This window comes from Heloderma suspectum, chromosome 12 (genome assembly GCF_057233095.1).
Source record: "Heloderma suspectum isolate Gila_16-S chromosome 12, 16-S_ref, whole genome shotgun sequence".
In the NCBI taxonomy this organism is placed as follows: Eukaryota; Metazoa; Chordata; class Lepidosauria; order Squamata; family Helodermatidae; genus Heloderma; species Heloderma suspectum.
Genome location: NC_139469.1, coordinates 34690617 through 34706526, shown reverse-complemented (window position 1 = coordinate 34706526; position 15910 = coordinate 34690617). Strand labels below are relative to the sequence as shown.

Here is a 15910-nt window from a genome sequence, read left to right as displayed (position 1 = left end):
GCCATGTAGACGGGGCCCTGCTCTTAATTCTGCTGTTGGTGATGTTTTAAAGTTTAAGATTTGTTTTTAAAGTGTTTAAATTGTTTTAAGTTTTAATTGTAAGGGATCCTATTTGGCCCATAAGGTGACTCATACATTTACAAACGAATAAATAAATAAAATAAAAAGCTAATTAGGAGCACCCTGGGGGACCACTGTGCTAGATGGACCTTCCTGCATAGAATGTCTTTCTTTTCTCTGTCCTGAGTAGTTGTCGGTCTACCAGTGCTTTAGGAGGAGAGCATGTGGGCCTTTCCCCCAGTGCCCGTGAGCCCGCTTCCTAGCATTGTTCTGGGGCTGGACTCCTGGCTGACCTGCCTCCCTGCCTCTAGTGTTTGCCCGGAATTGCTGCTGTTGCTCAGAGATTTCCTCAGGCTGATCAGCGTTCATCTCTTCCCCCCCACCTACAGGTCTTCCACTTAGGGGAGGGGATGGATTCAAAGAACTGGATGAGCCACAATGCTGGGGACATTGGCAAGATGTACCTGAACCACATCCGAGAGGTGGTGGGCTTCATCACCAGCCAGGCCTGGGGGCTGCAGGTGCTCCTCTGGGACGACATGCTGAGGAAGGTCAGCGTGGCAGCCATCCAAGGTCAGTGCCAGCCCAACTGCAGCTTTCTGGCCATTGCCTGATCATTCTAACATCAGTAGAAGTTAGCATGTATCTCCACCAACAGTCTCCCATTAAAACCTGTAACTTAATGCGCTAAAGGTTTTTGTGAGGACGGTCACGTCTTTGGCAGTGATTTGCTGAGCTGCCCTTATGTCATAGAGAGACTGGGCTGAGAAAAGCATCTCTGTGATTGGCCAAGTTGCTTTGTTCATAGAAAGGGGCAGAAGGCCTAAGGAAGCAGCAGCTTGCAGTAGGCCAAGGGAAGTGGGCCAGAGGAGGTAAAGAGAGCAAGAGAGGGGGAAGATGTGAGAGGGGAAGAGGGGGAAGACTGGGAGACAGAATGTGCGGAGAGGAGATGCTCATGTGACCTGGGCCTGCAAGGTGAGGAAGACTGAAGTTCACATATTGATTTGAAATAACCAGCCAAATCTTTTTCTGCAGGGCTCCAGTCCTTAATGCCTTGTTGTTGAAGTAGTTTAATCCGGGGAGCAGCACCTCATCTCCATCTTCTCACTTCAGAATGTGTTTCTTTCAGACTCTGGCATTGCCAAACACGCTTCTCCCATGCTGTGGTTTTACGCCCCAGACTTTGATACGCAACAAATAGGTTTGTTCTCATTTTGTTTCATTTCTTTTCGGAATGTATACGCTATCCTACATTAAAATATTTTCAGGATGGCTTACAAATAAAACAATAACATGCAGAATAAAACAACAATGAGATTGGAAAATAGCAGACGAAAGATGTCCAGACATAACCTTGAGGTCCTGCCAAAAGTTCATCTACATTCTTTTGAATAGGGCATCAACAAGTGATTCTCTGGGAACTAATAAAAAAGTATCCAACTCCATAAATAGGCCCAAATAGTACTCTAGACATGGGCAAAAGAATGGATGCAACACTAACTCCTTGAAATACAATGGTCTTCCACGTTTCCACTACAGATGGATCCTTATGTATTGTTATTTTTAATATTGTTTTATAATGGTTTTTATGTACTGTTGTTTTACTTGTAAGCTGTCCTGGTAGGATATAAATAATGGGAATAAATAAGTAATTCAAAAAGCAAAAGCAAAATAGGTTTAAGGAAGCTTATAAGTAACTGAGGATAATGATGCAGATACAATAAAGTAAACTTTAATGAAATAACTAGACTAAAATACAAGGTATAAGTAATGTTAGTAAAAAAAATTGATAATACAGCTATAAAATTATGCAGAAACAAAAACTTGACAGTTCAGCATGCTGCATATACACATAGTGGCATTACTGGTTTCACAATAGGCTTTTCCTAATGCCATTCCAATGCAGTCGGCTGTACTAAGACATATTAACTGAACCCAAATGCATTCTGACCATTAAAGTCCTCATCAGTGGGAATTTGGGGGGGCCATAACTATAACCCCCCCCAAAACAATACCAAAGTATTCTCACCAGAGCAGAAGGTTTTTAGTTGACGCATCCGTGTGCAAACCCAGAAAGTAAACAAAACTGTAGATAAGGTTCTGTTTTTAAAGAAGTCTAAAGCGGTGTTATCTACTTAAACCTTATCTACAGTTTTGTTCACCTTATGCTTCAACTAGAAACCTTCTGCTCTGGTGAGAATACTTTGGTTTGGATTGCTTGAAGTTCGCTTATTTGTGGTCAAGTTACTCTTAGTTAACACCATTTGGTTTTACATCTTTTTATACACCTTAGGAACAGGAGGGGAATGGTGGGTCCAGTGTATTCAGATATCAACCACAGCAGGCGAAATAGATAAGCTACATAGTAGAGATCTACTAGTAAAGAAAGCTTTCATCAGTCTATATTTATGTGCCTAGTTTAATAAATAAAGGCTACCCCAGGTATCTGTAATTTTCTGTCTATTTTTGTCTGATGGGTCCTATTTTGAGAATTCAATCTCATAAAATGTATTGTTGTTCTTTGGGCTTACACTTATGGTCAGATTTTTTCCCACTGACAACCTTAATGGTTGAAATGTGTTTGGGTTCAGTTAATATGTCTTAGTATAGCCAACTGCAATGGAACGGTATTAGGAAAAGCCTATTGTGAAACCGGTAATATCACTATGTGTTTATGCAACATGTTGGATTGTCAAGTTTTTGTTTTTGCATAATTTTATAGTTGTATTATCAGCTTTTTTTATGAACACTATTTATACCTTGTATTTTAGTCTAGTTATTTCATTAAAGTTTGTTTTATTGTAGCTGTATTTTTATCCGCAGTTAACTTATAAGCTTCCTTAAACCTATTTTGCTTTTTCTTGTTGAGTTTGGTTTAAGATAGGACCTTCATTAAGAAATAAATAATGACATCAGTTGTGACTTGGTAGCCAGGGGTACTGCTTCCTCATCTCTGTCTTCTCCCACCTCTCCTTACTCCAGGGAAATACGTGGCCAAATACGCTGAGTGCGGCTTCAAAACCATCTGGTTTGCGAGTGCCTTCAAAGGCACCACCGGCCCAGCCCAGGCCTGGACACCCTTAAACAACCACCTGCAAAACCACCTCAGGTGGCTGAAGGTCATCCAGTCCATGCCCAAGACACCCTCCATCCGCTTCCAGGGCATTGTGCTCACTGGGTGGCAAAGGTGAGTCCAGTGATCCAGCTCCTGTGGAGGGGGGTGTTGGGGCAGGAGGAGGAGGAGGACTGGAACTTCAGGCCTTCCAAAAAACTTAGGTCCTCTGTTGGTGTCATGGCAGGGGCGGAGGAGAAGATCCGGGCCTCCGAGGCTCAACTGAAAGTCATATACCAGCCCCTGCCCTGGAAGCCTGTCCTCTAATTCCTCATGGGTAGGACTGATTGGGGATCCCACCCCAGGTAGTGACGGGCTTCTCTCCTCCTCTCTCTCTCCCGCCCTCCCTCCCTGCAGGTATGATCACTATTCCGCTCTGTGTGAGCTGCTGCCTGTCGGGATCCCGTCACTGGCCGTGTGCCTGCAGACCTTGGTGAATGGTGAGGGGATCTGGCTGGGGACATGTGTGTCGGGGGTGGGGATGGGGGTATAAGTCTTGCAACATTAAGTCTGAGGTTGCAGAGAAATTAAAATGGGATGCTAGAATCTGCAAGACAGGCGTTGTTCCTCAGATGGTGGGCCTGATCCGTGCTTTTGTCCAACCGTCATCTCTGGTGGAAACACAACAAAAACCTACCAGACGTCTTAATAGGATGAGTGTGTGTGGAGGCAGCAACATTTAATCAATTAATCCAGCGAGGAAAGACCTCAGTCTGAGAGCTACCACCAGCCAGAGAACACAGTCCTAAGCTAGGTAGACTGTTGATTTGACTCTGTATAAGCAGCTACTTGTGTGCTTGTAGAAGATCAAACCTTGCTGAGGAAGAATTGTCCCAACTTATGTGGTGGGGTAGCAGTCCTGTCTCAACTTTTGGTGTTCTTTAAGGGGTTCATCGCACAGCTGTTTATTTCACAATTTCCCGGGACTTCTGTTTCCGCATTCTAAGTGAGATAAAGATCAGCTCTTTACACAGAGAAGAGGCTTCTTCACACGGAGCTTTTATCCTGCTATTGAGATTGCTCACTCACAGAAGTTTGTGGGCCCTTTAGATGACATCGTGAACCTCCAGGGCATCTCCTGCACTAAATGACCTTTATCCAATTTTTAAAAAGATCAGAGATAAATGAGCTATCAAATTATTGTGCTTGAGTTTCACTCCAGTTCCCTCTGTGAGAAAGGAAAATCCTCAATAAGAGGAGCTAAACCAATGAAACATATGGAAGACTCAGATAAGGGGGGAAAGGAGGAGGAAAAGGGGAGTGGAAAGGAAACGCGGGTCAAGGGAGTCCGTCGTGATCCTGCATTTAAAACGGAAGCAGAAATCCCCATTTTAAATGTGGGATTTTAGGCTGGTGTAGAGATGCTGAAGTTCTCCGCAGCCTCGGGGCAGAAAGTGAGCAGTGAATCAGTGGGTCTCTGGAGGGATTCAAGTATCTCTCACTCGCGCACTCTCTCTCTGTCTCTTCAAAGCAGTGTGCGGGGTGGGGGGGTGGCTTCCCTGTTTACATGGGGAGTCACTGAGTCACCGTTCTTCCTCCTCCTCCCCCAGCCAGCTCCATGCTCGCTTTGAGCCTCTCCTAGCCCTGCCAAGAAAACTCTCCTCCCAGCCCAGATCAACAGGCAGACTTGCTGGAGGAGGGGAGTGGAGAGGGCAATTGTGATTTCCCTACTCTTCTCAGTTGCTTCGTCTTCTCAGGCTGTGGTTATTTTGGAACTGCACATTTACACACAGCCATTAAAGCTGATTTACATTTAAATAATGGATTATCTCAGGTTTTTTTTTTAGTGGGATAAAGATCAAATGCAGCTGGATGTGCCCTGGAGGTTGACAGTGTCATGTAAATGACTAGCAAACCTCCGTGAGTGACCAGTCATGAGCCTAGATAAATGCCTCATGTAAGGACAGCCTAAGAGCATTTCAACACCAGTCTAAAATCCCGCATTTAAAATGGGGTCTCCTGCTTCCGTTTTAAATGCAGGATCACAACGGATCCCTTTACACGTGCTTCTTCCCCCCTTCCCCCCCTTCTCTGAGTCTTCAATATATTTCATTATGCAGCTGCTAGATGGCGCTGTGGTTGAGCTCCTCTTATTGCGGGTTTGCCTCTTTTCACGAGGGAACTCAAGCGGAACTGAAGTTCTGTAATTTGATAGCTTATTATCGCTGATCTTTTTACAAATGGAGTCAAGGTTCTTTAGGGTGGGAGATGCCCTGGAGGTTGACGACATCATCTAAAGGACCCGTAAACCTCCGTGAGTGAGCAATCTCAATAGCAGAATAAAAGCCCCATGTGAAGAAGCCCTAAGGGTGTCAGCAACATGTAAATAGAGATGATCTGGGAGATGTTGCTTATGTCCCTCACCAAAGACTTCTGAGCAAACGTAGCAGTTATGTGAGAAGAGGAGAGGCCCGCTTATGGATTGGTAACTGGTTAAAGAACAGAAAGCAGAAAGTAGGAATAAATGGTGAGTTTTCACAGTTGAGGGGGGTAAATAGTGGTGTTCCACAAGGTTCTGTACTGGGACTGGCACTTTTCAACTTGTTCATGAACGATCAGGAATTCGGAGCATTGAGGTGGCATAGTTTGCTGATGACACCACATTATTCAGGATGGTAAAAACCCAAACAGTATCAGATGGATCTCTCCAAACTGGATGAATGGGCAACAAAATGTCAAATAAGGGCCGATGTAAATAAAGCATAATGAATACTGGAGCAAGAATTCCTAATTTCACATTAACACTCATAGAGCCCAAATTGGCTGTGTCTATGCAGAAAAGTGATCTTGGGGCTGTGGTGGACAGCTCAGTAAAAACTACCTTGATGTGCAGCAGCTGTGAAAAGGGTAAATTCCATAATTAGGAAGGGGATTGAAAATATACAGGACATAATGGCCTTCTGTTATTTATGGTGCGGCCACACTGGAATACTGTGTGCGGTTCTGGTTACCCACCTTAAAAAGGATATTGTAGAGCTGGAAAAGCTGCAGAAAAGGGCAACGAAAATGATCAAGAGGCTGGAGCAACTCCCCTATGATTGGCTTTTTAGTTAGGAGGGGAAAGGGATTTTCAAATTATGTGTGGTACAGAGAAAGTGGACAGTGAAATTTCCCACTCCTCCCATAATGTAGAACTTGGGGGTCACCCAATGAAATTGTTTGGCGCTAGGTTGAGGAAATGCTTCACACGATTAACGTATGGAATTCACTATTAGAAAAAGTGGAGAGAGCCCCTTGGCTAAGATAGCTTTAAAGGGGGATTAAACTAATTCACAGAGGATAGGTAAATTGACTGTGGCTATAGGTAATGCCTCTGAATACCAGTTTGGGGCTGGGGGGCGGGGTAGCGGCAAGCAATAGGGGAGGGGTCTGCTTGGAGGGCTGGTCACGTTGGAAACAAGAAGCTGGACTAGATGGACGTTTGGTCTGGCCCAGCCTCAGGGCTCCTCTGGAGTTCTGCCATCAGATAAACGTGCAGCAAAGCAGTTCCCGCAGGCCCTGCTGCTGTGCTGTGCAAAGGTTGTACCGAAGTAAACAGCACTGTTGCAAAAGGAGCGACCGCGCTTGGTTGAGCGTTAGGCAGTCCCGGGGGCCACCTCTGCAAGGGCCTAGTTCAGCTTCCTTTCGGGTCACTTGAGCTCTTGTACTCTATTTCTAAACAGAGACCCTGAGCATGGAGGTGCAGGCGAGAGCCTGGAAGGACAGCGCTGGCCTGTAAAGCATCATCTGTGGCTCCCCAGAGTGCCCAGTGTGCCTTCGGCACCCTCCCGCAGCTGCAAATGTAGGCCTCTGTCTCCTGGGGCCTGTTCCACGACTGGTTTACTCCGAACTGGCTGCATGTGGAGGTCGTTAGGGACACGTGATGTCATGGCCCTCCAGCAGCCGCCCTGGAGCTTATCAGGGAACAGCCAGAGTTCTGGAGACGGCTAATAGTCCAATTCTTTTCCTCAAGTCAGGTTCTCCCCGGTATGGTTGCTGTGGGCCCCAACCCTCGGGCGTGCTAGCCCTGCCCAGGGATGTGCCTTTCCCCATGACCCTGGTCAGGGGGTGTCTCCTGTGTGTTTCCCACCCCTGCACAAACCAGTTAGTGTCTCCTCAGAAGTAACTCCCATTGTGCTGAATGGGGCTTGCCTTCTGAATGCCCACATCAGAACTTACAGAGACCCCCCTCAATTGACATGGCACAGTTTAAAGCCCAATGCCCTAAGCGTGGTAAAGTGCAATCTCGAGGCTCCAATTCTCTGTTGTTCGGTTTATTGCCTTAGGATGAAACTACTTCCACCCTTCATTATAGAGATCCTGCAGGTTAAAATGGGGGCTAGTTCCCCTCTTTGTGTTCCCCCCCGCCCTTTCCCAGCACAAGCATATGTGTGTCTCCTCGGAAGTAACTCCCATTGTGCTCAATGAGGCTTGCTCCTGAAATGTAGGTGCATCTGGACTTTCAGGGGAAAGGGGAGGGGGGGAAGCCTCTCTCATTGGTTGAGCAGCCCCTGCCAGTCAGATGCCATTCATTCCAACCCCCACCCCCACCCGAAGTATGTTCTGTGAAGCAATTTGCTTGTGGAGCCCTGCGTGGACCAAAGCGCAGCAAAGCCAATCCCTTAAAAAATATCCAGTACTCCTCCATTCGCAGCTCCCTCTGTTGTCATGGAAAGACGGCCCTGGTCCCCTTTCTGCTCTACCCATCCATTGGCAGAGCCCCGGTCTCAGACTCTGCTCTGCAGGTAGATGCCCGTTCAGGAAGCAGCTTTTGGCTAAGCAAAAGGCACGGGGAAAGGGGCTGTCCTAACCACCAGCAAGCTTGGGGGCTGCTTCACAGCCGGCACCGTCTTTTCCTTCTGAAAATGCCTTTTTTCATCTCTTCTGTGGCGGGCATGAAGCTGTCCAAGGCGCTGCTCTAAACGATCCTACATCTGCCCTGGCGCTTGAGGACATAAGGACTGCCTCACCTGATCAGGCCAAAGGCCACCTAGCCAGTTCTTCTTCGAAAGAATCTCAGCAGCCAGCAGGCTCTGGGGATCCCTCAGAAACTGAAACCTGTCTGTCAGTCATTTCCTCCCCCACTTTCAGCACCTCAACCTGCTTCTTGTAGGAGAACTTTCAGTGAGTGCCAAAGATGCTCACACTGGATTTTCTACCTTCCACATTTGCAAAATAGCTCTTTGTCTTGAGCATTAAAAGCAATGAGAGCGAATAGACGTTTGGCAGGGTTGAAGCCTCAACCACACAGGTTGAAGCCTCTTCCTGTGTGTGGCTGCACTGCCTCAGCGTCTCCCTCCTTCCTCCGCCTTGGCAAGTGATGGCAACAGAGACTGGCTAGTCTGCTCTTGGACCAGCAGAGGCATGCAGTCCACCGTCTGCCTGCAGGCCACAGTGGAGCAGAGATATTGATTGCAAGTTCCACAAAGTGGGGTTTGGATTGGAACTCAGCAGCACCGCAGTAGGCAGCAGTGAAGCCTCAGCTGGGCTGAACAGCTGCAGACGCCCACACCCTTCTTCTCTTCCCACAGGGGGATTCACGGAAGCAACCAAGAAGAAGGTGCTGGCCATGCTTGGATTCCAGAATATGCAGCTGGAGAAGAGCACATGGTCTGTGTGTGTCTGTGTGTTCGAGGGGGTCTCCTAGCTCCTCCTGGCCCCTGGGGGTGGGGGGTTCCTCCTTGTGCTACACTTTTGCTAGGCTACCCACCTGTGAGTATTTATTTATTTTATTTTATGTACTTTATTTAAAGTTATTTTTATGCTGCTTTTAAGGGTAAAACCCTCTCAAGGCGGCGTACTGGATACAAAAAACCATACAGAAGTATCCAAATAGGCAATAAATACATGTACAATAAAATACTCGAAAGCACTATAAAAACAAATTGCACTCATAAAACCTGCAGCCCACAGATGATAGGATTATGAGCAGAAACAGGTCTTCCTTCGAGTATTAATACCCCACTTCTCAAGGTAAAAAGCAGTCACAAAGCACCTTACAATGCAACTAAAATTGTATAAATACTGTTTTAAGAACAAATACAAATTCAAGGTGACAATAAAATAAAAATGGCAGCAATTTAAAACAGGAGTCTAGTAAAAACAAAGCAATCCAGGAGTACAGGAAAAAAAGCGAAAGCTATCCAGAAAAACAAAGTTTTCTGAAACGGGAAGGTCTTACGAGCTTTCTGAAGGTCTGAAGGGCTTGGGGAATCTCCCTGGGGAGTGGGGCCACCATTGAGAAGGCCCTGTCTCTGGGTCCTGGCAGTTGGACCTTAGTTGGTGGCAGGGCGGAGAGAGGGAGGGATCTCGCATGTCAGGTGGGTGTGTCCCTGAGGTAATTTGGGCCCAAACCATTCAGGGTTTTAAAAGTGAAAACTGAATTAAACTGGGCCTGGAAGCAAATTGGCAGCTAATGCAGCCGATGCAAAACAGATGCAATATGTGGACACCACGCATGGATACAGATGATTGTTTTACCACTGATTTCAGGTAAACATTTGCCACTACTTGGCAGGATGTTACAGATGACTGAGCTGCCCTGGGGCGAGAGAACTCATTTTGGGGTCCTTTGGCCCGGTGGTGGGCAGATTTCAGGCCTGGGGGATCTACTTTGATTTTCACTAGAACCTCAAGATCCACTAACCAGCGCCAGAGGCAAATTGGGGGCAAGGGGTGGGTGGGGGCCAGGAAGGACTGGGGGCCTCCAAGCACATGCTCAGCCCAAGAATTTGTTTTCAGGTCAAGAACTGATTTCACAGCCCTTGCACACACACATCCATTCCTGATTTCCTCCCAAGCATTCTTGGTTTCAGTAACCTTATCTAGCAGGGAACCCCCCAACCCGTTCGTTGTTGCTTTTTTTAAAAGCTGCCTTCTGCCCACTCCTGCTTCGGCCATCTGTACGTGCTCATCGGCCAGCTCAGCAGGTGGTGACACGCGCTCCTCTGTGAGCTACTCTCAGGGTTAAGCAGGTGTCTGCATCTTCCCCAAAGGGGGAAACTTCTGGCAACAACTGGTTGTGGCACCGACTTGGACTCTGGCCTCTCGGGTCTGCCCTGTTTGCTTATAACATACTCCTGCCTAAACCCCTGAAGCTGCTAAGGGTAGGAGCAAATTTGACATTGCTACGTTTGCAGTGGACTTTCTGTCTTCCACACTGGCAAAAGAGTTATTGTCTTGAGCGAGAGCTGTTTTTTAAGCATGTTTGGGGGGGAGGGTTGCGGCCGTTTTCTCTCTGTCTCATCCTCTTGCCTCGCTCTTTGTCTTCGGCAGCGATGGAAATGGTGCCTTTCCCGGCTCAGATATCTACCGTATGGTTGAGCAAGTCAACGGCCAACTGAAAGACTCTGTCATCAAAGTCCTGGAAGAGGAGAGGTAGGAGCTGGGAGGGGAGAGGTCTGTGGAGAAGGACTGTTGCTCCACCGCATTCTGTAGTGTGTGTGGGGGGGGGCTTGGGTGGGTCAGGATGAAACCAGGGCAGCTCTTTCTTAAATCCCCCCCCCCCCGCTAATCCAGGTTCCCTCCACCTCTGCTTCTTGGCAGAAACACATTTCAGACAGTCAAAAGGGGGTCGGTGGGCAGCCATAGCTGTTATGTAAAGGTTTGGGGGCTTTCCAGTGTCAGTTGAAGTTGATGGGAGTGGAGTATGTTCCGCCATCACAAACTGCCTTTTTAAAATTGCTCTATAGAAAGGCTATTTATGTATTTAATATAGTTATTACATTTCCTGCAAGGAATTCAAGGTGGCATAAATGGTTGTCCTGCCCACACGCCCTGATGCCACTATTTTATTCTCAAAACAACCCTGTGAGGTAGGTTGGGCTGACAGATAGTGACAAGCATAAAGCCACCCAGTGAGCTTCATAGCTGAGTAGGGATTCAAACCTGGATCTCTAACCACTGCCAGGGCCCAAGCATCACTTTTGAGGCCCAACAGAAACAGAGGAAGCTGCCTTATCCTGAGTCAGAGCCTTGGTCCATCTAGCCCAGTATTGTCGACTGGCTGGTAGCAGTGGCTCTCTGAGGTTTCAGGCAGGAGTTTTTCCTGCCCCACCTGGAGATGCTGGGATTGTACCTGGGACCTTCTGCATGCCAAGCGGGGCCTCCGCCACTGAACTGTAGCCCCTCAACTTATGCAGACTTGTAGCACAGGCCCCGTCCCACATACACAACGTGATCCCATCGCATGTAAACAGTCTCATGAGACATGAAATAAAAATGTGTACTTTCAGTCTAAAATTACGTTTTCTACATTTCTAAAATTCCACATTGGCCCACACTGGAGCTTTTCTACCATGCCCCCAGACACACACACACACCCTTTTGCTATTTTTATTTAACATAACATCCGGCCTGAAAGAAGAGTTCTACAAAGCTTGCTGACATTTTGGTTGGTCCTAATGCAGGTATTATCTTATTGATGTTTGATGTCTTTTTATTTTAATGGACCAACAGATCGGCGAACATTTTATAAACACACCAGTTCTCTTTAAAGCTTTGTTTTCCTGGCCCTTTTCACTGCAAACCCATGCATTATCCCCCCAAAGTCTATTTCTCTTGAAAATTCACCTGCGATAGACAAAATAGCTAGGTGGCATAATCAGTCTTGCCCCATAGCAGAAGGCCTGCAGTTTTTGATGATTGCTCGGCTGCAGAAACTTTTTTCAGCTTCTGCCAAGTCACTGGCATTGTCCAAAATCATTTGTAGGGCTATGTGCACTTCACTGAACATTAGTTGTAGTTGTGTTTTGTAAATCTTGTTTAACAATGTCAGCTGGGGTAGTTCATAATCTTTTCCAAAGGTCGACTTAGGGCACAATCCTGTGGCTGCTAGACAGTAGCTAGATGGCCATAGGATTGGTCAGTTCCTGGAGAACCACTTCCCTTCCCCCTCCCCTGCCACCTCGTAGGTGGCATGGATTGTCCCTGGGCTTGTAAGAGCAGCACGAAGCAGGGCAAAAAGGGGCGTTCCCGGTGGGGAGTGTGGAAGTGCCAGTATGACGCTTCCTGTGCGTCGTCCGGCCTCCCTGCCCTGCACTCCGACATCCTATGACTAGACAGCTGAAATTGGCTGTCTAGCCGCGAATGCAGGGTGGCTGAAGTGTGGAGGAGACAATCCCCTTTGCGCGTCTCCCACCGTGCATTGGATAGGCATTTGCCTTTGAGTTTGGATGCAGCCTCCTCTCCACGTAAGATTGCTCCCTCCAAGTTGTTTTTTCAGATGCAACATTTCACAAGGACAATTCTCAGGAAGATCTATTGTGAACTAGACATTTACTTGCATATATTTTGGGCCTGTAAATCCTATGGGTAGCACTGGCTTTCACTGTCCCTGGGATCAATCTTCCTGATTGCTATGATGCTTTGTCCGCCTCCCTCCTGTCTATGGTCTGGTAGTCCTTGAGAGAACAGGTCACATAGGGAAGCATAGATCTCTCTCTCTCACTCTCAAACTACAAGTCCTAGTTCCACTGCACAAGCAGCATGCTCTCTCCATTCTGGAGAAGGGCCTGGGCAGGCCAGCAACTCCCTGTTCAGAATGCTGCTTGTTCTGCTCTAACGCTGCCTCTGCTTGGCTCCAGCAGTTCTCGCAACATTTAGACAGTATAATATGCGCGAGATATGGGGAAATCGTTTTCCATAAATATCCTCCAGCACGATTTGCAGTTTAGCCTCGTGTATGTTTTCCTCATGGTAACTGGGTTTCAGCCTAGGCCAGCCCCATGGATCTCTGGGCCCTAGTGAAGTGTACTGGCCCCCCGGCCCCCGCAGCAGTGCTTGGGCCCTGGCTCCTACACCACCCTGGGTCTATCTGTTCAAGGAGTTCTTCAGGCATAGTTGTGCTGCACATCTACATGGCTTTTATACCAGTTTAGCTGTTGGCTTTTCGAAGGAACGATGGGTGTCATTATTGGTGTTTGAGATCTGTAGCCCTTGCCCCCTGCCTCACGTTAGCTGTCATGAAGATACACCCCCCCCCCCCGCTTCCCAGTACAGACGAAACAAAACTGGGCAGGTAAAAATACATTCTGTCTCCAATCTGTTTTTGTAAATGTGCATTTTGGGCAGAGGAGGGTCTCCTCCCCTGACTCGGTCCTCGGGTCTGTCCTCTCACATGCTTGAGATTTCTGGCTACTGAATTGGGGTGCTTTGTCTCTTCCTCGCATGGCAGCTCCATCAAAGGGTGGTTCAGCCCATACCACCGGAAGCACCAGTTTGGCAACCCGCGCAACCTGGAGAGCTTCGGCAGCAAAGTTCTCAAGTGAGTGAGGCCTCGCGAGAGGTTGTGAGGGGCGGGGGCTCAGTCCCAAATGGAGCTGCCGGGGTGCTTCCAGACAAGGCTTTTGTGGTGCCATCGCCTTTCTTCATTCACAGAATTTTGTGAGGGGTCCAAATGTCAGTGTCTTCCATTTGCAGCCCTCCCATGTTTTCCGCCGCTTCTTCTGTCTTTTTCCTTACCAGAAAAAACCTTTTAAGATGGAAAAGGCAGAAGAGCTAGATGAGGCCTGTGATTGTCAGCGCGGGGAGCCCCTTTAGAAGCAGAAGCCTTGACCAGGCTCTTGTTTTTCAAGAGCATGCTGTGTGCTGGAACAAACATTGCACTGCTTCTTTCCTTCTGACAGGGTGTCTCTTTCAAAAGACCGATTCATGATCTACACTCATACAACTGGAAGTTCCAATAGTTTGAAATAAAACTTACATTAAGCCCTTCATTATTTTTGTATAATAACTAAAAGAAAGCATGTGCTCACCTGCATACAAGACATAGAGGCCTGCTGTAAGAAGAGTGTGGGGCAAAGCCGATATTTTATAGGAACTAATTCATTAATATAGAACAGCCTGAATCTGTACTGAAAGCCCAAGAAAGACATTTACTCAGAAGTAAGTCCAACAGGGTTCAGTAGGACTTCCTGTGAAGTATGCGTATTTGGGATTGCAGCTTTTCCAATGGGAAAGTAGAGAAAAGATTCATTTTTTTATGAATAGTTCAACTCCTGCAGAACACTTTGTGCAGGTTATTTGAGTAAACATCGAAAGCCCCTAAACTCTAGTAGACTGTTTCATAGAACCAACAATAACAAAAACAAATGGTTACATGTTTTAATTTTCAGCCCTGGGGTGGGGGCGCGGGAAGGAAGTAGTTACAAGAAGTAGTTTGAAACTACTAAAACTACAGAAGTGGTTCCAGTTACTTTTACCAAAATGTAGCTAGCTAGTAATTATAACTCCTTTTTCAATAGTAGTCGTAGTTAAATTCCGTTAGAGGTGCAATCCTATGCATGTTTAGACTGAAAAACGTCCTACAACTACTCGAGTCCTGGGAATTGTAGGCCATTTTTCTGTCCTAACATGCCTAGGATTGCGCCCAGAAAGTAGTTAGTGCCCATCAGTGACTCAAGCCAAACTGGACCTCTAATGGTTATAGAGCCAGACCGTAGGGACGCGCACAGAAAGAAGCCTGTAGTGGTTGCGGAAGCTGCCTCCGCATCGGGATGTCCCGACAAACATGCGAAGCTGGGCCATTGGTCTGCCCAGTCCAGTCTCCTCTTCTCTGACTGGTCCCAGCAGCTCTCCAAGATCTCAGCAGGGGTTCTGCCCACCCCGTTGGAGAGCCTCCGCTGGAGGTGTTAGCTCGGGATTGAACCTTGGACCTCACACCTGCCTGCCAAGGACCGAGTGTTGGCTGTTGCCTGATGTTCCCCAAAAGGTTGGCCTTTGATTCTGACTCGGGCTGCTTTTCCCACCAGAGTGCACGAGGACTGGGAGAGCGTCATCCAAGCGCTCCGCTCGCACATGGAGGGCATCTACTTCCCTGACACAGTGGAGGAGTGGATGGAGGAAAACGTCAACCCCCACATGGACCGGTTGCGTGAATTTGTCCGGGACTTCAAGGAAATCATCCGCCTCAATGCCCGGCCCAAGACCCTGTAGGCACCAGAGCCCTGCCGCAAGGTGGCGGTCCAAGCACCGGCACCTGTCTGGGCTGTTCCTCTGTTGTTTTTTAAATGTGGGAGAAACGGAGTGTGTGGGGCTCCTAGCACCCCCCTTCTCAAGCCAGAGGGTTCGGGGATGGAGTCTGTTTCCTGGCACTGCAGAGCTGGGAAGGCAGAGCCCCGCTTCCAGTCTGTATGGCCAGTCTCCAGCAGGCCTGGCCTGGTTTCAAAACGCTCAGTGAGCCAAGTCAGGATGGGCATTGAGCCGAACTCCCCCCCCCCCCGCCTGCCCGCCACCATTTGCCATCCCATTTGGAGGGGGTGAATTTGTGGAATAATTTCACCGTTTCTTTTGGGAGGGATAGAAGAAGTTCTAGCGTGGGTGGGGGCTTGCTGGGAAAAGCTGTGGCTCCCACACACCTCCCTTTCAAACAGAGTTTCGTTGCTGCCATAAGCAGCGGTGCGGCTGTTGGAGGCCTGCTGGCCAGCATTTGTCACCACGAAGCCCCAGGGAAGGAGGCTCTGTCATTGCATCATGGTGTTCCAGAAGCATGGGGTGGGTGGGTGTGGGGGGAGCTTTGGCATCATTCCATGGGGGTATTTGGGGAGGGTGGATGGAATGGCTAAACTGTGTTTAAAAGGAAGATAAAGCAAGTACTGCCGCACCGACTTTCCTGGTGAGTCCCCCTCCCCAAACATGAGATTTTCATCCCCCTCCCCCTGAAATTTGCAAGGGAGCTTGTCTCCACCTTTCATTCATCCTCAAGCTCCTATTTTCACCCCCCCCCAAAAAAAAAAAACCTTTGCTCAGCCTCAACCAGGA

At 47.8% G+C, this 15910-nt stretch overlaps 1 protein-coding gene across 2 annotated transcripts in view; it reads left to right on the top strand.

Annotated features, from left to right (window-relative positions):
* LOC146336808 (hexosaminidase D-like) overlaps positions 1–15910 on the top strand; it is a 41794-nt gene extending 25884 nt beyond the window's left edge. For both annotated transcript variants that reach the window (XM_084819042.1, XM_084819041.1), the window contains exons 8-15: positions 450–633; positions 1190–1261; positions 3043–3247; positions 3530–3612; positions 8683–8761; positions 10427–10528; positions 13326–13415; positions 14902–15910. In XM_084819042.1, the coding sequence (XP_084675168.1) occupies positions 450–633; positions 1190–1261; positions 3043–3247; positions 3530–3612; positions 8683–8761; positions 10427–10528; positions 13326–13415; positions 14902–15085 (999 nt within the window). In that variant the 3' untranslated portion in view covers positions 15086–15910. The remainder of the gene's footprint in view (positions 1–449; positions 634–1189; positions 1262–3042; positions 3248–3529; positions 3613–8682; positions 8762–10426; positions 10529–13325; positions 13416–14901) is intronic.